The sequence below is a fragment of the Vitis riparia genome, chromosome 8, assembly GCF_004353265.1.
Source record: "Vitis riparia cultivar Riparia Gloire de Montpellier isolate 1030 chromosome 8, EGFV_Vit.rip_1.0, whole genome shotgun sequence".
NCBI lineage: Eukaryota > Viridiplantae > Streptophyta > Magnoliopsida > Vitales > Vitaceae > Vitis > Vitis riparia.
The window spans coordinates 1615340-1628614 of record NC_048438.1 but is presented as its reverse complement, the minus strand read 5'-3'; the positions used below and the strand labels follow the sequence as shown (position 1 = coordinate 1628614).

The following is a 13275-nucleotide window of genomic DNA, read 5'->3' as shown; positions in this document are numbered from 1 at the left end:
ATTTTTTAATTATTTAATCTTAATATAAAAACCCATATATTTTTTAATTAATTATTTAATCTTTATATATAAGAGTTAAATATTTAAAAATGATTTTGAAATATAATATAAAAATAATTTATTGACTTTAAATCTTATTTTTATTTTTCTTCACTTTTTCTTTCGTTCTAATTTTCCTATATGTTTTCTTTTCCTTGTATTTTGCATCAAACTTTTTGAAAACCAAACATAGCCTAAAGAAAATATAAAGAGAAAGTGATATTTTAAGTTCTTGTCCAACTACATTGGTACATCTCTTAAAGAAAATGTCTCTTACACCAACTTTGCCAAATACATTTGATCTAGCATCTTGAACCCCTTGTAACCATTCCAAATTTATTAATACCCCATTCTATTGGTTGGTTAGTTATTAGCTAACTATCTTTGAATAGTTGATTTCAAGTCATTTTTGCATTGAGTCAACATTTAACATATGAAATGATAATTGAACCCTTAGTAATTAAAGTGATATGAGTCTTAATGTAAACAAGCAAAAAGCAAGAAGAGAGAAAAATTCAATCTTAGTTCACTTTTACTAGCCTAATAGGTTAATACAACTTCACTTATCAACATTCAAAAGGATAGATCCCTCTTAAATAATCAAAATCATTGATCGGATATTACGATATCTTCTTATACCGAAGATTAATCTAATTAGTATTCTAAATGTCATATGCAAATTCATTCTTATGAAATCAATTTCTTCCTCCATGTTTTGGGTTGAAAGTACTTATATGGTTCACTCTTTTCAGGCTTGAGGGGAGTTTTGGTTTGATTCTGAAGACTCCAAGAGCCACTTATTAAGATGATCAGATGTCTTTTTAACCTGAAAGAAAAATTAATAATTGTTAACATATAGCACTAATTAGATCTTCAATTTTTTTTTTATCAAAATTAAAGCATTTTATGTTTGATCAAAGCATCGATAAACTACTTCTACACTCTCAATCGTTACCATACAACTTCATTTTTCTTTTCATATCTACAGTGTTATTTGTTTTTTTTAACTTTCAAATTCCATACCGTTTGTTTTTTCATTTTTTGCTAACTTATTATTTATTTTTTAAAAATTTTACTGAATAGAAAAAGTCAAATTTTTTGTTGACTTATTACTTATTTCTTAAATTTTTTGCTAAATAGAAAAAGTCAAAATATTTATTTTTTTTTTAATATTAAAAGTAACTTGTTGCTTTTTTTTTTTTAACTTTTTAATACTTAATAAAAATAAAATATTAAAAAAACAAACAAGTTGATACTTACTACTATTAAACACTATTTAATTTTAAGTATATTTAAAAAGAAAAAAAAAAACACAAACCCCACCTACCTGTTCATCCCAATTAGTTCTCCATGTCATAATGGTAAGCACAAGTGTTTGCATCCCTATTCCACACAGTACTCCAATCCACATGCCCTGTAAAAACAAAGAAAAAATTCAAGATAAATGCTGAAAATGTAGGATCAAATGTCATTCAAATTTCATATTTGCTAATTAGGCTACTACCACTAAAGTTAAAGCTCAATACAAATCAAATGCCACCAAGTTCAATAGATGTTGCATATCTTGACTTGTAAGGATCCAATACAAGGATCCAAAGTTTTAGACCTTAACGCACAACTCTTACCCTAACCGAAAGATCAGCGACATAAGCTAGCAAAGCTCCTACTGGAATCCCAACAACATAATAGCAACCAACATTAACGATCCCAACCGCACCTTGCCAACCAGCACCTATAGCCACCCCTGCTAAGAAGAGTTCCAAGATTAAGAAAATAATTTTGATTTTTTCCATCATTTGTAAAAGCATTGTCATGAAGCTCTTAAATCACTCTATTATGTGTGTAAACAATAATTAGTATTATCAGACCAGAGAAACAAACACTTGCCTATGAGTACTGGCTGAACACTGTTAAGCAAGATTGAGAAAGAAAGGAGGACTGAGAGACTTGAAACCATCGTTATTACTTCCTCATCACTTGTAAACAAGTAAGCAATGTCATGACCGAAGACTAAACACAAAACCCAGAAGATTACTCCAATCAATATTGAATTACATAGGATGACTTTAATAGAAAATATTGCAGCTTTAGCATTTCCTCTCCCTAGCTCATTTGCCACCCGCACACTATACAAATAAAAACATAAAGAAGTTTGTTGTAAGGGAAATAAGTGACTAAAACACTAAAGAGAAAGGAAGCAAGTGGTTCTGGTAATAGAAGTCATACCATGAGGCACCTACGAAACCAAGGCATAGCATCAATTCCCAGGTATTAATATTAATACTGCAAAGTCAATAAATTAAAACCCAAGTTGCTTAGTAATGTGAAACGAAAAAATAAATGAAACAAGATTTGGACAAAACCTTACCAAATTGAGAAGGCAGAGATGGCAATGGATGCATCTTTCAAATACCCGGCCACTAAGAGTACAACAGCATTGTACCACAACTCTAAGCTGTCGAAGATTTTAAAACGAATGATAATTAGGATGTCATAGCTCTATCATAAGATGTATTATGAATGTGATTTACCCATACAGCTAAAGAAGAATAAAAATAATTTTAGGTCTTTCAAAATCCCATCTAAGTGAAAACAACTGACTTTTATTTTGGGGAAGTCTAAGTTAATCTTTAGGCTATTATGATGTTTTCACCTAAATATTAAATAGTTGTAGTTGATCATAGTAGGGTTATGCATTCTGTAGTTGGTTTACATATTATTCAACTATATATAGGAATTTCATTAGTGTTCAGATTTGTTCCCTGCAGTTGGGCCTAATAGGGCTCAAATATTCCTAGTTGATTCTAAGAACATCTATTAGGTTCGAGACATCACTCAATTATGTCCGTCTATATGATTCATTTATATGTAGGAAATACTATAGGATTAGTTTCCAAGAAGCCCAATAAACTCTACAATAAGTGGATTCCAATGGGTTTTAAGGCTTCACTCAAGCCATGTGTGTCTTTATACACGGGTGTGTTTCTAGTGCCAAGCAAAAGGACATACAACATCTTAGTGAGGAAACATATACAACATAGGAGTACATATAGTTTAGTTAGACAGAACAAGAAGGCATATTAGACCATCTCATAGGTATAATTTTGTACTTTGGCAACTTATGCACTTAGTATGGTGGAAAGTACTGAGGAAGAGGAACCTCATGCTTATCTTAAACCTAGTAAAGAGCCTACACAATGAACTGTTGCTATAAGGAAGGAGATTAAAATCTTTTCAAAAGAAAATCATTGGTTGCAAATATGCCTTCAAAAGAAATAATTAAAGGAATTCTAGGATTGGAGGATACCACTTTATAGGTTTGAAGAATGGTTGGTGACAAACGGTTACACACAAAAAGATAGTTTGGGCCTCAATCAAGTATCTTACCCCATAATGAAACATAGCCCAATCATATGAAGTTAGAGCAGCTTGATATTAGAGCCATTTTTCTAAATGATGAGTTGGTAGAATAGATTTATGTTCATCAACATGAGAAATTTGTTCTTATAGTCTCTGATATAGAATGAATCTTTCTTAAGCACAGAAGCAATATACTTAAATTTAGAAATGTAGTTGAGAATACACTCCTCACTTGCTATATGGTTGCAATTACACTCATATATAGAAAATATAGTCTTTAGGATTAGGCTGATAGTTACAGCAGTCATCCTTTTTTATTTTCTTTCTCTCACTTTCTTCTTCTCTACTTTTTTCCTTTCTACCAAACAGCTGGTTTCCATCACTACTGACTTCTGTTTTCACAATGATTTCCTCTAGCTCATTTCTAAAACAGGATCTAAAATTCTTCCACTTTTCTATCCATTTTCTTAGACCTTCCAACACATGCAAAATTCAATATCCTTATGGTTCTCTCTTTTCTGTCATGGATATCAGTAAAAAGCTTTCCTTCCACTTCTTGAGTTGGAACCTGACAAAGGTCTTTTTTTCGCATAACTTTATATCCCTTCCAACCCTGGGAATGACCTTCCATCCATCATATCTTAAAATCCTCAAACAAGTTTATTGAACCACATGATTTTTGCACCAGGAATTGGTGCCCAAAAGGGGGATTTAGAAGGTCATAGGAGGAACATCAAACAGCTGCGAGCCACAGGTAATTCAAATCATCCATCTTGAATCTGATAGAAAGGGAGTAAAGAACCTTTTGAATTTCCCTAAACCTACACCACTCCAGAATACCAAAGCATAACCACACCTCCTGAAGCATAACAGAGCCTATTTCTTATACCTAGCTTCTTGAATACTCAACATCATTTTTCTGTTCACCATTTCCAGTTTGGTTACTGGAATCATGACTAGATCTGGAGACAGTTTCCGAGGAATCATAATGGTCCTCCTACAAACCAAATGCCTCAAATTCTAACTCAGAATCTTTGTTAAGAAAATAAAGATTTCAAAGCCATCTAATCTAAAAGATAGATATATATAATATTTCCAATCCCCCACTCTTTGCCTTTAAATGACTTGGGATCTCCTTTGGAGATATCTAATCTTTATAGACAAAGAACCCGAATCCAACCCATCAAAACCATTATATCATCATACAAGAAAATTTTAAGATGGGCCAAAGCATGAAAAAATTTGTTTACCTCTAGCCTCAAGGATCATAACCCAGAGGAACAAGTATGAATACAAAGAAATGAATAAGGATATTGTAAGAGTTTAACCCTCTAGAGCAAAGAACATTAGAAATAGAAGGATCACTAAAGAAAATTGGAAGCCTGCCAATAAACTCTTCACTCACAGAAATAGCAATATCAGTTAGAGATATAATACAGGCTAGCATCCATAATTATGGACCAGAAGATGGAGCATTACCATATGTTTTAAAAGGTATCTTCTGATTTGGTCATACTAAGTTCCTTAACAAGTTTTGGGCTCCATTCCTGTTACCACATATCTGGTTTAGAAGCTTCTTCAAAGTCTAGATTACAACCGAAGCTAGGATAAGAATATGCTTCATCTACTTTTCTATCTTTGGCACTTAACTAGTGTTTTCATTGTACTTAATTTTTCTATAAAATATGGTATCCTTAGTTTGTAAATTCCACTTGAAATTATTATCATGTAAATGTATTTCCTTACAATGATCTCTTGTTAATGAGAGAAAAGCATATATGAAACAAGAGGAAAAAAAGTACAGAAACTGAAATTTTTTTATCAGGGGTTACCAAAGCATAAAACCGGAGGACACAGAGAGCTTTATAACAGGCAGTATGTCAGTGAAGGCAGCGCTGCTTAATCCTCTCCATGTTTTAGGGCACCAACCTCCAAAGACGTACACAGACTCTCCGATGACCATTGACCAAGAAGATATGGTCAATGCACTCATTGCTCCAGGAATCCCTAAGTTCAATTTGATAACAAAGAGCCAGGACAACAATACATGAAGCACAAATGACGCAGCAGATACCCATGCAACAATCATGTTCTTGAGTTGAGCTTGTAAAAACATTTGGAGGGTCATGCTAAACACAAGGTAGTAGAGAAAGGGAAGGAACCACAGAGAGAAACTTCTAACAGCTATTGCCTTGTCGTCTTCCTGACCGAGCAATTTGAATATGGAAGTCGCAAAGATGAACAAAGGGGCCATAATTGTGGCCATAGTCACATCAACAAGCCATGATCTCTGCAAGTATATACCCATCATATGATACTGCTTTGCTCCAAATGCTTGCCCACAGAGAGTTTCAGTTGCACTTGACATGCCTATCTGCAAAAAGAAAAAATCACAAACAAGAAGAGAAGAAAAAAGAAAAGAAAATTAAGCCTTTTATTAAGATGTGTATGTAAGAGCTAATTGTTTCTTATGACAATGCATTAAAGGATAGACAAACATGGGAATACATATCCCATCTGGAGAATATGGCTATTTATAATCAAATAATAAATTCAATATATAAAGTTTCTTCACATGCAACCCAAACCATGCCTCTGCCTCCAGCGTCTCTCTAACCAACTCCAAAGAAGATGAAAAAAGAAAAATGAAAAATAAAAGAGGAAAAGAGAAAATAAAAAAACAGAATAGTTTCAACAATTTTAAAGTTATAGTATTTAGGATATGAGGATTATAGACTTATATTTCTGGTTTTGGTAGATGGAAATTGTGTGGCACAGCATCACACTACTGTCCCCTCAACATGGTGAGCTAGAGCTTTGTGGAGAATATTAAGCATGGGAAAGAAAGACTCCTAAGTTTTTTTCCTTCTTTGGAAACAATAGAAAATGAGACCCTCCCAATATGCACAAACAAAGGCTTGTCTTTGCAAGGGAGGAGGTGATGATCAGGATGATTGACTCGGGAAGCCCTTGGATTAATGTCCTAAGTCCTTTTTTCACAAATCCAAGAACATGAGTCAAAAAATTTCATTTTCAAATAAAAATGTCGACCTTGTTTTTCTTTGTTTTTGATGGAATTTATAGGTAAAAATGAATCAATTGAGATGTTTTATGTGGTAAACACCTTGGAAAGTTATATGAGTCTACTAAATGTGGTTTTTGTAAACACCTTATAAAATGAAGGGACATGAAGTATAAGCAAGAAGTTACCAGTATCCCATTGCAAAAGCGCACAAGGATGGTTTGTGTAAGTGCAAAGGCAGAGAGATCTAGTTGGCTAATGTGACCAATAAATGCCTGTGTCACAACCAGCATTCCAAAGGCAGTAATTTTAGATAGCATAGCAGGAAATGTGATCCTCCATGCCTTCTTCGATTCTTCCCAAATTCTCCATTTCAAATCAGTTGGACCTTCTGTTTCTGAACCGAGAAGCCTCTCTTCCATGTTGTTATCCATGATCCTGTCATAAGAACATGAATAAGGAAATATAATAGGTTAATTAGAATCATGGTTTAAGCTTTTATTTGATAAATTATCAAATTCGAGATGTGTGTAATATCCCATGTATAATCTTATTGTAGAACTGACATCACAAAAATTTATTGGTTTCTGAAACTGAAGTTACACACTAAATAAAGAGTTCATGAACACTATAATACTCTGGAATTTTGAAATTCAAGATTATAATAGTTGGTTTTTCTCTTATTTTCACAGGGAACGGAGTTTAAAGTATCTCTTAGCACCTGTAACTAAAACCTATAGTCATTGATAGATTGAAACCTAAACGCTAAGGTTAGAATGTGCCTACCTTCTCAAATAAAATCTTCATTGGTAGCCATAGTTTATAGCAGGCATGCAGCAAGTTGGGCTTCATTTCCTTGCACCCATTTCCAAATAATTCTCTGATGGAACTCCTCTATATATATATATACACTTCAACAGACTTTCCATCTTGTTTGAAGAAAAAAACATCCCATTGTATGAGTTTTTCTAGTGTTTAGTAGGACGAAAGTGCTTTACTTTTAGCTTCAATTAATCCTGAAAAATATTTGATGCCATAAGCATGCTTGCCCTTTCAGCTTGGGCTTCATGAATTGAACCTTCTTCCTTATCACATCATCAACTTGTGAAAATTTCCAAATGTTTCCATACTAAAAGAGACTTATTGAGAATACATGGCAAGTATACACACCTTCCCATAGCCATGAAGTGGTAAATTAACCTCTTCCATCATGTTCTTTACTCAATCCTATAATGAAATTACCTCCTTCTTCCATGGCCCCATAATATATTGTATGATAAGCTGCTTACCTTGACACCTCTCTAATAGTTTTGCTATATCAGTGACTAAGAATAAAGTCCACTTATTTCCTCTATTCTATGCTTGTGCACAGCAAAACTATACTCCAACCAATTTCAATAAGCATCCCACCTGTTATTTGCGTATACTTTCAATCCAAGAGCTTCTGTTCAGATAGAAAATATGGAGAGCTAGTTATTTGTGTATCAATTTGCACAGCAACAAAGCAATTCTAAGAAAAGAAGAAAAAGAGATGGATAAATCTTGGGGTCTCATCAGGATAAACATTTTACCTACAAGAATTGTCTATTGATTCTCACCATTCGGTGCCATTCCCGAACAACATGCAAACTAAACACCATGATCCATGATGATCAAGAAGGAAAAGATAGATAAATCTTGGGGTCTCATCAAGCCAAATGTTTCATGTAGAAGATTTTCTTTGGCTGGACGGAGATTGGCTCTCAAGTGCAAAGGCAGAAGGGAGCTTGACTATAAAACCCACCCAATCCAGCAGGGGTATCAATTGAGTCTCACCATCCAATCCCATTCTCCAGCAACATGCAAACTAAACTCCATGAACCATGGCCATTAAAGCATCATGAGGTGCTTTCTGTTGCAACAGAGGATCTAGATTCCCATCTTGTGGGTTGCCTTTAGAAAATGCTAGATAAGCACTTTAGACACTTGTCATAGGCATGTTCTTTCTATAAAAAAAGGAACCCACATCCCATTGTTGGTTTGGACGTACTTTCTATTTTCTACTTTTAAAATCAGAAAATGCTAGTAACAATTTTTCGAGACTTGAAAAAGTAATAATTTCAAAACTATTTTAAAAAAAAAAAAAAATTGAGGTATAAAAAAAAAAATTATTACCACAAAATTTAAAATTTCTGAAAGTGATTTTTAAAGATGGAAAACGAATCTATACTTTTTCTGACAAGATATTCTACTTTTTATAGAAATATCTAATTTAAAAAAAAAAAAAAAAGGAGACACATCCAAACGAACTAATGGATGAGATTTAGCTAATTCGATGAATAAAAGATCTCATCTACATTTCTTTCCTGTTCCTTTTCTATCATCATATATGCCTTCAACCACCTAAGAAAGAATGGTTTAAGTTCAGTTGTATTCCAATCATGTAAATGTTAAGAACCTCTAGAAATGAGAATAATCAAACAATGAACATATATCATTAGTGAGACCTACAAGGAACAAAACAGCAAATTTTCCTCACTATTCTCTGTATCTTATCAGAACTCTTGGTTTCTGAAGCGCACAGAACAGACATAAAAACAAGATTACACACAGAATACTTGGGCATTTGTGAAAACAGAGTGTATGCAAGTCATGAATGACAGTTGCATACCACACAATTAGTACATAAGGCCAAAACAACTATAAATACCATATGGGTCGTCCAAAACTATGAATATGTTTGGATGCATTTGAAAAAAAAAAAGGCAGATAGCTAGACTCATTCAATAAACTACATACACCATCTGGGTCATTAAAAAACATGAGTTCAAACACATTAATTTAACAACAAAAAAATATTAAATAAAATGAAAAAGGGCACTCAAGTGGTGCTACGAGTGTCACTGACTGAAAGAGTTTCTTCAGTTCAAAACTCCCCAAAGCTTCACTCCAGAAAATAGAAGTTGTCCTCTTCTCACCTGGGTTGAACTCTTGTTGCAAGTCAAGGAGTGTTGAGATAATCTTGGCTTCACTCTTCAGGCTCCTGAAGAATGGGAGATGAGGGGGAGAGAAGAGGCACTTTGCATACTGGGTTTTCTACACAGATTATGAGACTCAGTCAGACAGACAGACAGACAGACATACCGAGGAGCTTTGACCTAAAATAGTGTGTTTTAAAAAAAAAATTCCAAAAAATAAAATTGTTTTGAAAATAATACCCGATCTAATACGTCTGTACCAAATAAGCTGTCATGTCATAAAATCATAGTTGGTGACTACGGTTTTATTTTTCTAAAGTGGTTAGAAACCGTAGTTACCATGGTTTTAACTTTAAGTTTAAAGTCGTAGTCGGTGACTACGCCTTTGACTTTTTTTTAAAATGGTTAAAGCCGTAGTCACCAACTACGGTTTTAACTTTATATATATTTATATATAACTTTAATTTTTTTAATAAAAATATTATATTATTTTGATTTTAAATATACTTATTTCATTATTTTAAAAATAATAATATATAAAATTAAATAATTGACATTTTTAATTTGATATAAATATATTTTTAAATTTTATTAAAATAATATACTCTATATTTAATATAAATATATTTAGTTAATTATATTTAAATATAAATAAAATATAATAAATTATGAAAGCCTATTAAAAAACAAATAATATAAATTATTATATTAATTAATAATTTTTTATATACTATATATAAGTGGTATATAATCTCACATGTATATAAGTTCAATTAAGTTTAAAATTTATCATATTTTAATTTAAGTTCATAATATTATATCGATATGATAATAATTTATTTATATATTTAAATAAATATGTTAAATTTTAAATTTAAATTAAACTTATATATATATATATATATATCTGTGTGTGATATTATATACTATTTACATATAATATATAAAAAAAATTATTAATTAATATAATAAATTATATTATTTTTTTCTCCTAATAGGCATTTATAATTTATTTATTTTAAATAAACATAATTTATTATATTTTATTTATATTTAATTTTAATTAAATAATTATATTTATATTAAATATGGTGTCAATTGTTTTAATAAAATTTATTTATATATTTAAATAAAAATGTGATAAATTTTAAACTTAAATTAAACTTTTATATATATATATATATATATATATATATATATATATATATATGTGTGTGTGTGTGAGGTATTTAATTTAATATATTTTATTTTAATTAATTAATTATATTTATATTAAATATAGTGCCTATTGTTTTAATAAAATTTTAAAAAATATTTTTATATCAAATTAAAAATATAAATTATTTAATTTCGTATATTGTTATTTTTAAAATAATAAAATAAGTATATTTAAAATCAAAATAATATAATATTTTTATTAAAAAAATTAAAGTTATATATAAATATATATAAAGTTAAAACCGTGGTTGGTAACTACGGTTTCTAACCACTTTAGAAAAATAAAACCGTAGTCACCAACTATGGTTTTATGACATGGCAGCTTATGTGGCACAGATGCATTAGATCGGACATTATTTTTAAAACAATTTTATTTTTTGGAATTTTTTTTTAAAACGCACTATTTGGGTCAAAGCTCCGTACCGAGGGAGAGGGAGAGGGAGAGAGAGAGACATAACCCCTTTTTCTTTCCACTTTTTACACTGTAGATTATAGAGACTAATAATTAAAGTGTAAGCTTTTGCACGTTGGACTCCTTCATCTCTCTCACAATTTGAAATTTCTATTTTTTTAATAATATTATAAAAATAATCATCTCAAAAGACAAGAGATGCGAACCCATACAAAGAGGTCGACTTGTTTGAATGGCCTTTTTCGCCATTTTCATATATCATCAAGCCCAGCTGTCAGACATGTTCGCCTCACCAACCGAACCAAATGTGATTTAACATTTAATATATATATTTTTTTAAATAAATTAATTTTAATTATATTAGGATGTATTTTTTAATAAATAAAATATAAAATAAATATAATTTTATAAATAAAATTTTCAATATTTCTAAATAAAAAGTATTAAATATATTTTTATTTTAATATTAATATGTTTTCTAACCCCATATATTATTCATCATTATGCATGTATTAATTTCTTTCTTAAAATAACTTCAATCTATATATTATTATTTTTATTATTTTTTGATATTTTAATTAATTTTCGGTCATTGATATTTTAATTTTATTAAAATATTCATCAATATATATATTTTTTTGATAAAAATCAATTTTCTCATCTTTAATTAGAGACATATCGGTCTACTATAGAATATTAGTTGCAATTATGTTAAATATTCGTATAATATAAATTTTGAAATTGTACTGTTTCACTTGGCATATAGGGAGAAAGTTCATGACATTATATAAGTATAAGTTTTTCTTAACCTTATAAATATATTTTAAAATCATAAAAACCATTTTCAAGAACGAATAATATTTACACGATTGAATGTATGTTGTTATAAATGGTATCAAAATCGATCCAAAACTTCAATATATAAGTTTATTTAGTAATTTTAGAGCTCTCAAATACTTGAGTTTTTTTATTTTTCATAGTTTCGGGAAGACATCTCTTACGTACATTTTGTCATCATTATTTATTTGAAAAGCATATCCTTAAATTTTAGTTTAAACTACATTTTTATAATGTAATTTATATATCATTAAAAATAAAAATACTGATAAGGAATAAAAATATATATAAATAATTAAAAAGTTTAAACATATTTCACTATTTTATCATTATTAAGATCATGTAAGGCACTTGATCCTGCTGAGAACCAATCAATGTCCTCATCTCACTTTTCAACTTTCCTACCCGTCTTGAGTGATAAATTGGCCTGTGGAATTAAATTCAGTTCCTAGTTTTTCCCGTAGCCTTAGGCAAGTCTAGGTTCCATGACTCCTTTTCTTGGAATAAGGCAAACCTGTGGAAAGTATAATAAAAAAAAATTATAAAAATAAGTAAACATACAAATGAAGTTGAGAAATTCATAACTTTTTTTATTATACTAACAATAGTCAAATCAAAAAAGCCAAAAAGGACCTAACACAGCAGAAGTACTACTAGGTGGAGAGTAGTAGGTGGGGGTTAGGACTATAAAGAACCTAACATGTGTGGTACTCTTTCTTTTTGAAATGTCATATCTATTATCTAAAGCAAAAAGATATATAATTTCATATAAATCATATGAACGTGACTCATGTGGCATGCATTGGCTTACCAAAAAAATTAGCTACAGAGTGCCCCTAATCATTATAATTATTAAATCCGCCTTCACTACCTTTCTCTCCATGTGATAGTACAATATCAATATTGATGGTTTTTTCATGGAGCATCATTTTTATCCATGGTTTTAAAAATTAGATCGAATCGGTCGATCATAGTTTCAGTTCAATTCGATCATTTAGGCCGAAAAGTGTTCGAACCGGAATTAGGTCGATTAAATTAATGGTCTAATCGATGAACCGGATAAATCAGACGGTTCCCTCTGAATCGTCTGGTTCAACTTTTTTTCTTTTTCCACTGTCGTCGTCCCCTGCATGCAAAACTCCCATCCTTGCGCTGGAAAAGCCCCCTCTCGTCATCCCCTACCGTTGGAAAAGCATTTCGTGCTGCAAAGCCACCCCCGCGACCCTATTGGAACTCCCACCCTGCGTTGGAAAAGCCCCTCCTCCTTGTCGTCCCCCATCGGTAGAACCCCCACCCCCTTGCAAAGCCACCCTCCACACCCCCACGCACTGGAAACCCCGCCGTGACCCTACTGGAAAAGCCCCCCTCCCACTTCCCTTGTCGTCTCTCATCGACAGGACCCCACCCTTCCTGCAAAGCCACCCTCTTAC

General features: G+C 31.3%; 1 protein-coding gene across 5 annotated transcripts; it reads right to left on the bottom strand.

The window, feature by feature from the left end:
• Positions 1 to 542: 542 nt before the first annotated feature.
• Positions 543 to 9513, bottom strand: LOC117920020 (protein DETOXIFICATION 24-like). 5 transcript variants are annotated; one of them, XM_034837365.1, is made up of 10 exons: positions 7993 to 8309; positions 7208 to 7865; positions 6610 to 6859; positions 5232 to 5773; positions 2408 to 2494; positions 2266 to 2322; positions 1927 to 2165; positions 1665 to 1783; positions 1367 to 1453; positions 543 to 865 (listed from the first exon to the last, which is right to left on the bottom strand). In XM_034837365.1, the coding sequence occupies exons 3-10, from the start codon at positions 6853 to 6855 to the stop codon at positions 788 to 790; spliced, it is 1455 nt and encodes a 484-aa protein (XP_034693256.1). In that variant the 5' UTR covers positions 6856 to 6859; positions 7208 to 7865; positions 7993 to 8309; the 3' UTR covers positions 543 to 787. The 5 variants fall into 5 exon arrangements, with proteins under 5 accessions (XP_034693256.1, XP_034693255.1, XP_034693258.1 ...); XM_034837364.1 differs by lacking the exons at positions 7208 to 7865; positions 7993 to 8309 and adding an exon at positions 9379 to 9513; XM_034837367.1 differs by lacking the exons at positions 7208 to 7865; positions 7993 to 8309 and adding an exon at positions 9309 to 9492.
• Between the last annotated feature and the right edge of the window lie 3762 nt (positions 9514 to 13275).

Excerpts from the sequence above, each read along its gene's own strand:
- LOC117920020 (XM_034837363.1), bottom strand. The coding sequence starts at position 8,045 with ATGTTGTTCGGGAATGGCACCGAATG. Across the intron at positions 6,860-8,019 it reads TTCGGGAATGGCACCGAATG|GATCATGGATAACAACATGG; the intron begins GTGAGAATCAAT and ends TTCTTATGACAG. Across the intron at positions 2,495-5,231 it reads TCCTCCGGTTTTATGCTTTG|CTTAGAGTTGTGGTACAATG; the intron begins GTAACCCCTGAT and ends AATCTTCGACAG.